The sequence below is a fragment of the Sorex araneus genome, chromosome 9 (assembly GCF_027595985.1).
Source record: "Sorex araneus isolate mSorAra2 chromosome 9, mSorAra2.pri, whole genome shotgun sequence".
Taxonomy (NCBI): domain Eukaryota; kingdom Metazoa; phylum Chordata; class Mammalia; order Eulipotyphla; family Soricidae; genus Sorex; species Sorex araneus.
Window position 1 is genome coordinate 16,135,656 of NC_073310.1, and position 15,860 is coordinate 16,151,515.

Consider the following 15,860-nt stretch of genomic DNA (forward strand, 5'->3'; position numbering starts at 1 on the left):
GGCTAAGATTAATTAATTAAATCTAGTACCCATTAAACTTAAATACTTTGTTTTCGAGTCATACTCAGTGATCCTTGGGGTTAATTCTGGGCTCTGAGGTCAGGGATCACTCCTGGTGGGTCTCAGGAGACTATATGAGATGTCGGGAATTGAACCCAGATCCACTGAATGCCAGGCAAATGCCCTACCCACTGTATTATCACTCCAGCTAAACTGAAATACTTTTTTCCCCTTTCATTTATTTACTTATTTACTTTAATGAATCACCGTGAGGTACAGTTACAGACTTACAAACTAAACTGAAATACTTTGAACTGCTTACAGTATAAGTTTATATTAACTCTTAGAAAAAGTTAAGAAAAATACAACTATTTCTTTTTTCACTTTCACATAAAATATTTATTGAGAAATTATATTATCCTTGGCACCAAAAAAAAGGCATGGCATGTGGTTCCTGACCTCAAAGAGCTTGATGTGTAAATGAGAACCTGGATTTACATAAAGGAATAAAGAAGTACACATGAAGAGATCTTATATAGGTGTTATCAATAAAAGACAAATAGCCTAAAAGAGTCCTAAGATTCTATATACTACAAGAATTCAGAGGCAATAAAGCATTTGTTCTTTTTTTAAGAAGGAGAAGAAGGGGCTGGAGCGATAGCACAGCAGGTAGGGCGTTTGCCTTGCATGCAGGCGACCCGGGTTCGATTGCCAGCATCCCATATAGTCCCCCAAGCACCACCAGGAGTAATTCCTGAGTGCATGAGTGCATGAGCCAGAAGTAACCCCTGTCCATCGCTGGGTGTGACCCAAAAAGAGGGAAAAAAAAAAAGAAGGGGAGGGAAAAAGTTTATCTTTTTGGTTTTTGTTTGGGAACCACACCCAGCGGTCCTCAGAGCTTGCTCCTCGTTCTGTGCTCAGCAATCACTCCTGTCAGGCTTAGAGGACCCTACGGAGTGCCCGAGATAGAACCGGGATCAGCTGTGTGCAAGCCAAGTGCCTGATCTGTTGTACTATCATGCCAGCCCCAAGAAAGAAGAGCAGACTGGTACTGGTAACCACTGCGAGTGACAAAAATGACAGTTAATCTTCCTATGCTAGGATCATCTCATCTCTGAGATTTATGTTTCTTGGTGAAAGAGAAGCATTTATCAAAATTTCCAAGAAGTACAGTGAAGGGAACATGTGTTTTAAGGTGAATAACTATAATATGAATATCAAAAGATAAAGCTTGGGGCTGGAATGATAGCACAGCGGGTAGGGCGTTTGCCTTGCAGGCAGCCAACCCGGGTTCGATTCCCAGCATCCCATATGGTCCCCTGAGCACTGCTAGGGCTAATTCCTGAGTGTAAAGCCAGGAATAACCCCGGTGCATCAACGGGTGTGACCCAAAAAGAAAAAAAAAAGGTAAAACTTATTAAAATTGCTGCGTTTACCATAATTTGTCAACAAAAACCAAAATGGTTAAAATAAATAACTAAATAAAGGGAAGCCTAGTTAAATTCAAGTTCTAACACTGTCACCTCATGTGACCTGAATAAGTCACTGCCGGCCTCCAGACCTCAGCTTCCTTTATCAGTAAAACGCATACAAGAGTTACCCCCTCCATGAATTGAGCACGGGATGAACGCTCAGCACACAAGGGGCGACACCTAGCACAGAGCAGGTGCTGCCATTTACATGACATGAATGCCATTCTTACCAGGAAGTGACCAGAACCATAGAATCCTGCTTTGCAGGGGGATTACGGGGGGATCTTGGCAGGAGGCCCCTGCGCTCTGGAATAATGAGTCCTAAGATCGTCCCTGGTCGATTGATCATCGTTGATTGATCATCATCATCATCATCACCATTGATCATCGTTCTTGTGGTTTCTTTGTGGAAAGGTAGTTGTTGACCCTAATGGAATACCCCAAAGCTCTCACTTTGATATTTTTTTTTTTTTGCGTCACACCCGGCGATGTACAGGGGTTGCTCCTGGTTCTACACTCAGGAATTACTCCTGGCGGTGCTCAGGGGACCATATGGGATGCTGGGAATCGAACCCGGGTCGGCCGCGTGCAAGGCAAACGCCCTACCCATTGTGCTATCGCTCCAGCCCCTCATTTTGAATTTTAATGTTAACTTTAACCAGACAAGTAAGCAGGGAGAGAGAGAGAGAGAGAGAGAGAGAGAGAGAGAGAGGAATAAAGAGATCTCCTTCAACCATGCACCCAAACTAAAGCACTCAGAAACAAAGAAACCTAGCACGTAGGGTCATTCTTCTCGTGAGTCCAAAAATGACAAAAGCCAGCGCTGGCAGTGCCCGACGGAGCACCGAGACAGCACACTCCCAGCGCCCATCCGAGCTGGGCTCCGGCCGCACGCTGTCTGCTGCAGATGCTCTTCCCTCGTTTTTTTGTTAAAATCACATCAACTGGAGTATCACTTCTCATCTGGAGTGTAAATGGTTTTTATAAAACAATTTGGCAAAACACATGGCATATGACTGTACCCCTCCAAACGTGTTAGCAGACGCAGCCAGAAAACATGGGCCGTGATCTGATCGTGGGAGCATTCTTGCAAGAGTAAGAAAATAAACCAAATCTTTTGAAAGATTGACGGGTGCCCTACCAGAGTTGAATGCTGAGTCTGTTCCAAGGAAGTTTCCATTTCCATCATGTACAAGAAGCAAGAATTGTTCTCGAGCAAGTCACCACCCCAATATGTTAGAAAGTATTTTGGCGACTCGGATTATTTTTTAATCTCCTGTGAACTGTGCAGCATTATATCTGGATCCTTCTGATGATTTGGGATTAGGAATACAAAGAATAAACACAACCTTCTGGTATAGCAATTTGAGCAACACAGAGTGAATAAATACTGCAGAGTGAATCCTCACACTTGAAACAGAATCTTCCAGAGTCCAAAAATCCACCTGACTGCCAAGAATAATACTTCCGTGGTTCAAGCAATATCAGTACAGGGGGGGGGGGTGCCTAGACAACCATTTGAGTTACTGTCTATGGGGGAAATGGCAAAAGCAGGCATTTATGAATGTATAGATCACAGGCATCTTAAAAAAGTGCTCATAAACGTGCAATTTACAAATATAGAAGAAAGGGGGGGTGTGCTTCCGGAATAAGCAGCATCTGTTTAAAATTGCTTAATTATATGGTTTCTTCTATGGGTTTTTCCTCATCTGATTTTTATTGGGGGCTGGTAAGGCTTGTGGGGGGGGCGGGGATGGGGCGCGGGGTTGGAGGGGGTAGATGCCTAGATCTCATCTGTCAAAGAGAGAAGCCCATCTCGTTGACAGCGGCTCTGAGCTAAGAACTGACACCGGGCGAGGACCTAACTTCAGGATGAGCTAGGGATGACTTGGTGTCAGGGACCCACGTCGGATCCATCAGGTATCAAAGGCGCCCTGGCCAATCCGCCGGGCCGGGCGGAGGCAGAGAGACCCGGCCCTGGAGCACACGCACACACGGTGCCTTCCCGCGCGTCTCCCACCGCGTGGGGTTCGGTCCCGGGAGGAAAAACCCGCTCTCCACCCCCTCCCCGCTCCCCGACACACGGTGCCACAAAGGCAGAGTCCGCGGCGCAGGGGCAGGTCGGGGCCGGGGAGGGGCCGCGCACGTTCCGTCCCGCTCCGCTTTTCCCCTTCGGAAGACTGTCAATCAAGACCCGGGGCCAGGGGAGGTCCTCGGCGGGGGCGGGCAGGGGCCGGGGGGCTCTGCCGCGAGCCCGTCGGCGGACACAAGTTAGCGGACCGGGAGCCCTCGGCGGCGGCGAGCCACCGCCAACTTGGAGCCAACTGTCTCTCTCCCGCGAAACGGCCCCGGGGTCGGGGCCAGCCCCACATTTAGAAACGTTATTTCTGGGACCAATAGCAATTTATTTTGATAGAACCACTGGATTTTTTTTTCCCCTCCCCGAGTTCTCTCAACAAAGGAGCCATATTAGGAAATAATCTCGCAAAAAAAGCAAAGTGCCCCCTCCCCCACTCCCCCACGATCGATGCACACACACGCGCGCGGGCGCGCGCGCACGCGGACACGCACAGACATACACACACACACACATACAGAGACACACACTCGCACGCACGCCCGTGCACAATGGCCCCGCACGCGGGCCCACGCGGCCGCCCCGGAGCGCTGCGGGCTGCAGGCCCGGCCCGGCCCCCCGGCGCCGGCGGCGGGGACCCGCGGGCCGGCCGCTTGCGCTGGGGATGCTCGCCCCCCAGCGGGGCCCTGGGGAAGCGGCTGCCAGCGGCTCGGAGCCTAGAAACCCCTTGGGGAAGTAGGTGCCACTTCACCCACCTGCGGGGGGCGGGGAGGGGAGGTGGGAAACTCGACTGCGGGTCGGGGGGCGGGGGGGAGGCAGGAAGATGGGGGGGTCTGGGTCGCGGGGTGGGGGTGCGATGCAACATACACACACACACACACACGCACACACACACAACACACACACGCGTACACACACCAGCATCCGAACGGCCACCCGGAGCCCCGGCGCCACCGCGTCCTCGGTCCCCGGCAGCCCCTGGCGGGCTCCTGCAAACGGGATCGCGGGCTTGGCGAGCCGACGGGTGTTCGGGGGAGCTGTCAGCCCGCCGAGTCCAGGCATCCCAGGGCAAAACTTAACGAGGGGAGTGGACGCAGGCCAGACTCGGGGGACGGTCCCTCGGGGTCCGGCCAAAGTCCCGCGGGGAGGAGGAGGGGCGGGGGCGTGCAAGCGCGGCCGCCGCGGGCTGGTCCAGCCAACTACGGGACAGGGGGGCCGGAGGGAGGACCCGAGGGGCGGCGGGCGGGGGGCCCGGGGGGGGGGTGCCCGCTCCCACTCCGGGACACTTACCTTCTTCCGGGGCTGCCATTTCATCATATTTGTACAGCCGAGACGGGAAACATCAAGATGCTGGGTGGGGGCTGGGGGCAGATGCAGGGCAGCGGCGACCGCAAGACATGCTGCCTCCCGCCCGCCCCCCTAGTTCTCCCCCATAGTCTCGAGCGAATGCGGGGGGCGCCCCGAGAGAGTCCGGTCCTGGAGGCGTCCTTCCGTTCCCGGGAAAGTGTCCCCTGCCCACTTGCCAGCCGGTCAGGGAGTCCCCGCAGGCGCCCGCGTGCCCCGGCCCGGCCCGGGCATTCCCCAGCCGGCTCCCGCGGACCGCGCCTGCGGCGGGGGGTCTCCGAGCGCGGGGCCGAGACCCTCCCTCCGGGAGGAGAAGCGAGAACGCTAGCTGCCGCGCAGATCCGGGCGGGCTCCTGCCATCCAAACCCCCGCTTGGCGAATTCTCTTCTTCCCGGGAGGGGGAAAAAAAAAGATTAGACAAGCAATCAAACCCTCACTCGCAGCCTGGAGCAATTCCCAAAATTCTGGGTGTATTTCTCGTTTGTAAAAATTTTGCAAAGAAAATTCCAAAGATCTGTAATCAGAGCTTCTTGATGCTGGTTTTTTTTTCCCTCTCTCTCTCTCTCTTCTTTCTTGGATAACTTGGGCGAGAAGGAGCTGTCCTTCGCCCGAAATGCCTACCTTCCCTGAACACGTAAATAGGAAAACTTGGTTTGTGTGTTTAGATTTTTTTTTTTCCTCTTAATTCCCAAGAACCTTAGTGGGGAAAGGCTGGAAGGAAATCCTGCAAGAACCCAACTCCGCGGCGCAGTCTGCACTAATGACTTCCTTCCCTTCAGTGCGAGCACCGCCTGCCCAGCTCCAGCCGCACGGAGCACACGGCTTCTGGGTCTTAGTGCCACGACATCTGCTCCGGAGCAAAAAAAAAAAAAAAAGTATATACAGCGCGAGGTTTCAAAGACGCCCAGCAGCTCCTAACAAAATCCCGGCCAGAAGAGACCCACTAAATCAGGAAAATAGTTCAAAGGAGGTACTTAACATTTGTGAGTTATATAGGGGGGGGGGGGGGTGTCGAGGGGGGTGGAGCCGGGGGAGAGGAGCTTAGGGAATAATAAAGGAAAGAACTCTAGACCAAAATGCTACAAACTCTTAACATCTGATTTGAAGGAAGAAAAAAATAAATGCCTGAGGCATATGAAAGATTAACCGACATTTTAAAAGATAATTCTCTACATTTTAAAAATCAGAATTTGGGGCCAGAGCTTATAGTACAGTGCGGAGGGCGTTTGCCTGGCATGCGGCCAACTCGGGTTCGGTCCCTGGCATCCGATATGGTCCCCTGAGCACCGCCAGGAGTGATTCCTGAGTGCAGAGCCAGGAGTAACCCATGAGCATTGCCGGATGTGACCCAAAAAAGCAAAAAATTAAAATAAAAATAAAAAGCAGAATTTGAAAAAACAAAGAATAGGCTCTGCTCTCAGTTTAGAGTTCAATTTATCACCATAAACAAAGTTGGCGGAGGCCAGGGAAATACCTCAAGGGCTGGAACACATGCTCTCCGCATGCAGAAGACCCCAGTTCTATCCCAGGCACTGCACGGTCCCTAGAGCACTCGTGAGTTTGTACCCCCAAACCCAACCCTGCCCCAAAAAAATTCTATCGAGATTCTTATTCATCCTCTGTAAAATAAGTCCATCCTATTTAAAGATCTATATCTCATATGGAACAATAGCATATCGGGTAGGGCGTTTGCCTTGCACATGGCCGACCCAGGTTCGATTCCTCCATCCCTCTCAGAGAGCCCGGCAAGCTACCGAGAGTATCCCGCCTGCACAGCAGAGCCTGGCAAGCTACCCATGTTGTATTAGATATGCCAAAAACAGTAACAAGTCTCACAATGGAGACGTTACTGGTGCCCGCTCGAGCAAATTGATGAGCAACGGAATGACAGTGATACAGTACAAAATATTATATTTCTAACTGTTATCCATTATGGCTGTTGACTCCTATCTGATCAAGAGGTTACTTCAATGGTATGGAATACATCAGGTAGTATAAATGTCTGGAATAACTAATATACATGATAGCAGTAACACTTTACTATTAGTCTACAGTTCCGTGCTGCTTATACTACATTCAGAAATGTGGATCTACTGGCAGGACTGGCTGATATGAGTGATTATATGCAAATAGATCAAAATACCAAAAATAGGGCTGAGGGTGTGGCTAGGTGGTAGAAACCTGCACCGCTTGCTGGGTTCAAATTCAGCAAAGGGTGGAGAAAAAAAAATATTTCTGAAACCATGCTTTTGAGATCTTTTCTATGTTTAATAGTACTGTAGCACTGTCATCCTGTCGTTCATCGATTTGCTCGAGCAGGCACCAGTAACATCTCCATGGTGAGACTTGTTGTTACTGTTTTTGGCATATCGAATACGCCACGGGTAGCTTGCTACCTGGAGGTAAGTGTTATCCTTTTCACAGTTACAGTATTAACAAGTACAGCTGGATGTGGAGGTATTGTTTCTTACGCCACTGTTCGATGCCAGGAGTCGGGCCTAGACGCATAGCCCCACTGCTGTAGGAAGAAGGCATTATTGCTGTCATTTCCAGAGGAGGGCACAGAGGTCAGAGGATTCATTTGCTCAAGCAAAATGACAACACATAGCAGGCGTTGGGCTTGCAATTCAGAAGCACCTCGGCCCGACTCCAGAGCCTAGTACCTGGTCTTGGCACACAGCGTAACCACGGACCAGTCCTGCTTCCCATCTCCATCGAAGTATCAAATGCTGGTGACTTATGCCAGCCCCTATTCCAGGTACTAGAAACAGGACTAAGAGGTAAACTCTGATCTTGAAATTACGTACTGCAGGCAACGGTCACAAAGAACACCAATACGTGGTGTGTGTTCTCACATATCCAAGTCATTCTGCGTGGCTCGACCTGGCGGTCCTACTAACATGAAGATTTCAATAAATTCCAAACCAAATTCATCCAACTACCCCCAGTGTGTTTCTCAGCTCTCCTTTTTCCTCTCTCTAGCACTGATAATCCTCCTGGATCATAAACTAAAACTTTAAATCATTCCTTGGATCTAGTCCATCACCAGACCCCTGTCTCTTCCTTCATGGATGTTACTTGCAAATTCCTATTGCCACCATCTGCGGGTAGAGACTCACAAAAAGTAGAAAGTAAGTGAAAAGCATCATGGAGGCTTTCAAGGTAAAGATTAGACTATGTTTGTCTGCCAAAGCATGTTACAAAGAAGTTGGGACAAATAGATGATCCAGAGTAAGAAACCAGGCTCTCCCTTAGTAAATTAAAAAATAGCACTGTAGGGGCTGGAGCGATAGCACAGCGGGTAGGGTGTTTGCCTTGCACGCGGCCAACCCAGGTTCAAATCCCAGCATCCCATATGGTCCCCTGAGCACCGCCAGGGGTAATTCCTGAGTGCAGAGCCAGGAGTGACCCCTGTGCATTGCTGGGTGTGACCCAAAAAGCAAAAAAAAAAAAAAAAAAAAAAAAAAAATAGCACTGTAGCATTGTTGTCTCGTTGTTCATTGGTTTGCTTGAGCAGGCACCAGTAACGTCTCCATTGCGAGACTTGAATTAAGAAATTAATTAATTAAGAAATAAATGTATTATATTACCAGTAAAAGTGTCCCAGGAATTAGAAGGAGAAATCACTGTAAACAGGATAACTAGGAGGGGCCTGAGCAATCATACAGCAGATAGGGCACTTGCCTTGCACCCCATATGGTTCCCCAACCCCCTCAGAAGTGGTCCAGAGCACAGATCCAGGGGTAAGCTCTGATTACCACCAGGCATGGCCCCCCAAAACAAACAAAAATAGAAAAAATATGAAAGTTTCATAAGGTGTTTTAAGTAAAAATTCAGAGAAGATACAACTCATTCTAGAGACAAAGAGATAAGGACTTTACCCCGCATAAATTCCAGATTTGAGCTCCTCTGACTGTTGGAGTTCATCTCTCTTACACCCACTTCCGCTTCCTTTCAAGTCCCTGCCCTCCCGGCCACCTTCCGGTCCCATAAACAAACCAAACATATCATCTGGTTCACAGTTCTCCCAGGCACCCTCTTGACATGTTCAGTTCTGTCAGGACTTGGCCCAAATCTACCAGAGAGACGTTCTCTTAGTTCCTCCAAAATTACAGCACCGTGCCCCACACAATGCTATTTTCTATCTTCCATACCTGCTATACTTTACTTCATATATGACATATGCTTTATGTGCTTGTTCATCTAATGCCTTATCTGTCCCACAAGAACATAAATTCCAAGGGAGCAGGGGCTCTGATCTGTTATAATATCAACCTCAGCGAACAGAGGCACAATAAGCAATCAATATATACTTGTGGGATAAAACAATGAAAGCGGGAGAATAATATGAGCAGAGGAGATGGGCCTGTCAGGTGTATTCATGATATAAAATACTGAGTTGCCTAAAATATATTGCGTTAAAGCAGAAACTTGGTGGTGCTCAGCTCTGTAAAAATATCCAGTGCCTAGAAGTGCCTAATAGATATTCGATAAAAGAATAAACTAGGGTGTGGGGGACAGAGAGAAATAGTGAGTGGGCGAAATCCCACTCTGTTACACACAAAGTAACATCTACTTTGGTAATCTTACCAAAGTAGATGTTACTCTGAACATTTAGTTGAAACTAAATGGTAGGGAATAATGAATGTAAAACATGTTCTGGCATCATCCTTCAGAATGCAGGGCACTGAGAGTAGTAGCAGGAAGCAAAAGCCATGGTGAAAGCAGCAGGGATTTTTTTTTTGCTTTTTGGGTCACACCCGGCGATGCACAAGGGTCACTCCTGGCTCTGCACTCAGGAATTACTCCTGGCGGTGCTCGGGGGACCATATGGGATGCTGGGAATCAAACCTGGGTCGGCCGCTTGCAAGGCAAACTGTGCTACCACTCCAGCTCCGAAGGCAGCAGTTTTAAGCAACCGGAATACATAAAAATATACAATGACTTTTGGAGTGATTTGTACACAAGCCTTTCCATTTTGAGTCTGTGCAGTAGCCGGGAAGGAACCCAGAGTCGCCACCATTGCCATTTTACAGTAGAGTTGTATTATCTAACCAATGTCAACGGTGGAACTGTATCAACGGTTGTGGCTTTTGTCCACGTTAAAATAAGCTTGAAAAAAAAAACTTTAAGTTTCTACTTTCCATTCTGCCTCCGAGTTCGTATACAACAAACATTTCCCAAAAAGCAAAGGCAGGCAACATAAATAAATGAAATCGAGTCAAGATTGAGACATAGGGGAATCATAAAGATGGCAAGCCTGGGGCTCTTGGACTCACGTTACAGAGGGAGCCGTAACCCAACTTTACTCAAGCGGCTTCAGCCGGAAGGAACACCTCTCTAATGGTACAGAGCCTCTAAAAAGCCATGACAAGCCAGAAACTTCCCGATTTTTTTGCTCACATTTTTTTTTGGAAAGCATCTTAATAAACCAAACAAAACATGCCTGTAGATCTAAATTCCATATCCACAAGTCATAATTTGTGACTTCTTAGACCACCTCAGGCTTCATTTTCCCTTGTCGAAGGACATACATGGTTCCTAAAACAGGGGGCAGTTTTTGGAAAGTCTCTAGGAATCCACATGTGTCCCATGTACGGTCTGCATTTACCATGTTCAGGTGCTGTTGGGCGTCATAAGTTACTTAAATCGGTCGGACAAGGATCTGAAATAAAGTGGGTTGCATCAGGAAAGGAGACAAAGAAAATATAGTTCTATTTCTACATGAAAAGAATCAGTTCAAAACTTCAAACTGATAGAGGCTTTAATAGTTTTTCATTTTTGTGATATATTTCCTCTGTGTCACTTATGTGTAAGGTAGATGACATTTCTTCCCCTGCTCTCTGCCATTTCTGTTTTCATTTAATAGGCACCACATAATAGAAGGCCCGATCCTAGATGCACGATATGATCTGAATTGAACTTATTTTTTTTCTTTATGGCCTTATTTTGCTTAATCAAATAAATTGTAATTTACCTGAAATATTTTTAGAATAACTGCGATACCAATACACTTTCTCCATTGGGAATTATTTATATAAAACAAGCTAAGACAGTACAAAAATGTTAGAATTTGATTTATTGTTTCAAAGATCCAATATCAAGCAGTCAGAACACGATTTTTCAGATTGCAGTTACTTGCAATCGGGTTGTTAAACGGCAGCGTTTAGAACTCCTTCATTTTTTAACATAGCACTTTGCAAATCATTTCTGTATAAGCAGGTACTGTAAAACAGTCTCTTAAAATAGTATTTTCCTCAATAACTATTTGCCCATTCAAATTTGAACAAAAGCAAGAAAGGAAATGAATGGAAAAGACACACCTTTTTTATTGTTGAAAATTTCTTCAAGATACCCTAAGGAGTGAAAAGTCTGACACTGATCACAGGGTAAATATCTGTTTTTTTTTTAAAAAAAAAAAACTAACCTTGTTCTTATTTACACTGATTGTGTTTTAGAAGTAGAATATTAAACTCAATGTGAAACACAATTTGGCAAATATTAATTTTTTTGGAGACCTCTAAATTGCTTTCAAGTACCTAACGAGATACTAGGAAAGGAAAGGAACAAAGGTATAAATCTATTGGGGAGGGGAAAATGGGGGTCTCATTCTTGATATTTCACACTATTGAGTACTTTGGTACCCAATCCAGTTTGGGGACCACACCTGGTGGTGCCCGGGGCTTGCTCCTGGCTCTGCATTCAGAGCTCACTCCTGGTGTTAGGAATGTTAAGAACTTGGTTTACTTGGGGCTGGAGCGATAGCACAGTGGGTAGGGCGTTTGCCTTGCACGCAGCCAACCCGGGTTCGATTCCCAGCATCCCATATGGTCCCCTGAGCACCACCGGGAGTAATTCCTGAGTGCAAAGCCAGGAGTAACCCCTGCACATCGCTGGGTGTGACCCCCCCCAAAAAAAAAGAACGTGATTTACTTTCTTTTTTAAAAGAACAAGAAGAAGAAAACCAAAATAATTCCGCACAACAAGGTTTCTGTTATACAGCCAAGTTGACTCAGGACCCTACTCCAATTCCACTAGAGGGAAACTTTCTACAAACACGGGGAAAGATCCCCTCTGATTTTTCCCCAATCCGTCTCCTTCCGCTAGCAAAGCAGCATGCGAGAGGCTAAAAAAGCCCACTGCTCTGCATTCAGCCCACGGTGACGGGGTATTTATTCACTACGAACGGGGAATGGGGAACTACACTCGGCTTTATGAAGGAAGATAAAAATAGATCAGATAAACGTTGCCCTTGAGGAAGAGAGTAGCTTGGTGCAGAAAACAGACACGCCACTGGTAAAAAAAAAAAAAAATACTAGCAAGGATCCAGACATGTGTCTCCAGGGGTAAAGCGCATGTCTTGCATGAGTGAGGTCCCGAGTTGAATCCCTGGCACTGTATGTCTGGCCTCATCCCTGGTACTGCCAGCGGGGTGTCCCAGCAACCCCAGGCGTGGCCTCCACGGTGGCAAAAATAGTAATAAAAATAACTGTAGAAGTGAATACTTAGAAATCCTGCTATTGATCAGGCTTTCAAGAGCTCGAATGCAGGCTAGCTGTGGGGAGATCAGAGTGCCTGTCCTCAGAAGCTCCCAGGGGGCCAGGGAAGCCCAAAGAACGGTTCATGCGAGCTTGAGGGACTGAGACAGCTTCACGGCACAGGTGGTACGTGGGCTTTCAACAGGCAGAAAGGGCTTGGGGAGGAGTGCTCAGACCGAACGAGCAAAGCATGAGCCAGAACACAGAGGGATGGAAGCGGAGGCCACACAAGATCCGGTGGGATGAAGCCCCCCGAGGCTGTGAGTATGACACTGCTCAGAACAAGAAGAATCACCCACTGATGGTGTGTCAAGCCATAAAATTGTCTACATACTTATTTAGTTAATTCTTTCTACCACCTCGATGAAGAAGAATGACTATTATGCCCTTTTTTACAAAAGGGAAAACTAAGGCTAAAAAGAAAATTGCCAGAGTATATTTGCTAGAAAAATTACAGAAAGAAAATCGTACTGTAGCGCTGTAATCCCATTGTTCATTTGATTTGCTCATGCAGGCACCAGTAACATCTCCATTGTGAGACTTGCTGTTACTGTTTTTGGCATATCGAATACACCACGGGTAGCTTGCCAGGCTCTGCCGTGCGGGCAGGATACTCTCGGTAGCTTGCTGGGCTCTCCGAGAGGGACGAAGGAATCGAACCTGGGTCTGCCATGTGCAAGGCAAACGCGCTACCCGCTGTGCTATTGCTTCAGCCCCCTCCAGAAAGAAAAAACAAATCAATAAATGACCCCCCTGAAAACTATTTTCTTAAGTCCTGACTTAGGATAAAAAGTCACACAATTTAAAACAAAGTATTTTTTCAAAAGCCTTTTTTTTTCTTTTTTTCTTCTTTTTTGATTCTTTGCAATGCTCAGGGGCCACTCTCCATGGTGCTGGGACCAAACAAGGAACCCCCGGGCATGCAAAGGGACGGGCAGGTTCTTCCTTTTGAGCAATCTCATAAATAATAAACAAAAAGAGAATGAAAAGGTTATGATGCCAGGCAACAGAAACAACACATTAGATAATGTGGCTGACCCGGGTTTCCATTCCCATATGGTGTCCCACCACCTCCCCCCCGTCCCCAGTAGTTACCCCAGAGCATCACCCAAAACAAAAATAGAGAGTGGGTGGAGAGGATGTGAAAGTGATCCTCAAAATGTCCTCTCCACATGAAACACATATCGTAGTGATTGGAGTCACAAAATAAAAAGATACGCAACTGAATTTGGGACTTCAGAGTCTGAGGAGTGGGGTAGGAGACCCACCCAGTTTTGGGAGGTAGCAATTTTAATTTTATTTTATAAAAGTCACATCTGGTGGCCGGGCTCAGGGAACACTATTTGGTATTTGGAAACTGGAGGGGATCGAAACTAGAACCACTTCAGGGCTTGAATGAGAGTAAAATACTTGCCTTGCACACGGCCAACCAGAGTTCAATCCCCAGCATCCTACAGGGTCCCCTGAGCACCACCAGGAGTAATTCCTGAGTGTAGAGCCAGGAGTAACCCCTGTGCATCACCGAGTATGGCCCCAAAGCCCCCCACCAAAAGATCAAAACCAAAACAAAAGGAAACAAGAAAACACATAGGGCCACTTGTGCCACTTCCCTGGCCAGAGGCAGCAATTTTTATTTGGTCAATATAGCCGGGTTCAAATTTTAGCTCCATTATAAACTGTACAATCCTGCACTACTTCTGTTTGGGGTCCCTCCATTTCCAACTCTGCAAACTGGAGAGAGTAAAAGCACTTACCAAAATACAGTTGTCAACAAGGTTAAATTACTTGTCATTACACATATACTATAAACATATAGCATTGTAGCACTGTCATCCCATTGTTCATTGATTTGCTCGAGCGGGCACCAGTAACGTCTCCAATGGTGAGACTTGTTGTTACTGTTTTTGGCATATCAAATACGCCACAGGGAGCTTGCCTGGCTCTGCCGTGTGGGCGGGATACTCTCGGCAGCTTGCCAGGCTCTCCGAGAGGGCTGGAGGAATCAAACCCGGGTCGGCCACGTGCAAGGCAAACGCCCTACCCGCTGTGCTGTCACTCTGGCCCACATATGGACATGGACTGGAGCGATAGCACAGCGCTACCTGGACACAGTATTGTACACTTTCCCCGTTATTCTATCATACATTTAGCACTGTTGTCATTGTTGCTGTTATGAGGTCACCCGGGGCGGGGGGGGGGGGGCGGGGGGTTGAAGTTCTTCCCTCTCCCTGGACTTTGTGCTTAAGAAGGACAACATGCCAGAACTGCCTCTATTAAATTTCAGTGGCATCATCATTTTCCTCATAGAACTTCTGATTCCATTTCTGACGGAGTGGCGGGACCCAGGCTTACGCGCCTGACAGAACTAGCAAACTGGGGGAACAATACAGGGGGGGAAATACTGTTTCGGACAATACTCACACAGTGCCCTGAACCTTAAGAGAAACCAAACAAATGAGGTGGACCTTAAGATTCCCCCGACCCCCGTGGCCCCAGAAACGCACAGAGGCACAGGGTCTGGGCTCAGGACGAGGCTGCAGGAAAGAAGGTGAGCTCAGCAAGGGACAGCAGAAATTCCCTGGATCCGGGAATTCCCCCAGGCTGCGAGACTGGCCCGTTCCACTAGTAGCATGGACCAACACTCAGGCTCTGTCTTTTTTTTTTTAATTGAATCACCGTGAGATACTAAGTTTTCATGTTTGAATTTCAGTCATACAGATCAAACACCCATCCCTCCACCAGTGCACATTCTCCACCACCAATGTCCCCAATATCCCTCACTCCCTTCACCCCTTCCCCTGCCTCCATGGCAGACAATTTTCCCCATTTTCTCTCTCTACTTTGGGGGCATCATGGTTTGCAATATAGATACTGAGAGGCTACCGCGTTTGGTCCTTTATCTACTTTCAGCACACATCTCCCATCCCGAACAATTCCTCCAACCATCATTGACTTAGTGATTCCTTCTCGATTCCAGCTGCCTTCTACCCCAGCTCATGAGGCAGGCTTCCAACCTGCAGTATTCCTGACCCTTGTGTCTACTGTCCTTGGGTGTCAGTCTCATATTATGTTATTTTATATTATATTTTATATTCCACAAATAAGTGCAGTCATTCTGTCTGTCCCTCTCTTTCTGACTCATTTCACTTAGCATGATACTCTCCATGATCATCCACTTCTTTTTTTTAATTTTTAAGATTTTATTGAATCACAGTGAGATAGTTACAAGCTTTCATGTTGGGTTACAATCTCATAATGATCAAACACCCATTCCTCCACCAGTGCACATTCCCCACCATCAATATCCTGGGTATACCCCCTCTTTCCCACCCTCCCCCTGCCTCCATGGCAGACAATATTCCCCATACTCTCTCTCTACTTTTGGGCATTATGGCTTGCAACACAGACACTGAGAGGTCATCATGTTTG

At 47.4% G+C, this 15,860-nt stretch overlaps 1 protein-coding gene across 2 annotated transcripts in view; it reads right to left on the reverse strand.

The window, feature by feature from the left end:
* TTC28 (tetratricopeptide repeat domain 28) overlaps window positions 1–15,860 on the reverse strand; it is a 724,018-nt gene that overhangs the window by 492,329 nt on the left and 215,829 nt on the right. The window contains exon 1 of one of the 2 annotated variants that reach the window (XM_055146864.1): window positions 4,840–5,638. The exons of the other annotated variant lie outside the window; for it this stretch is intronic. Within the exon in view, the coding sequence (XP_055002839.1) occupies window positions 4,840–4,866 (27 nt within the window). The 5' untranslated portion in view covers window positions 4,867–5,638. Of the gene's footprint in view, window positions 1–4,839; window positions 5,639–15,860 lie in introns of those variants that run through there. 2 annotated transcript variants of the gene reach the window in all.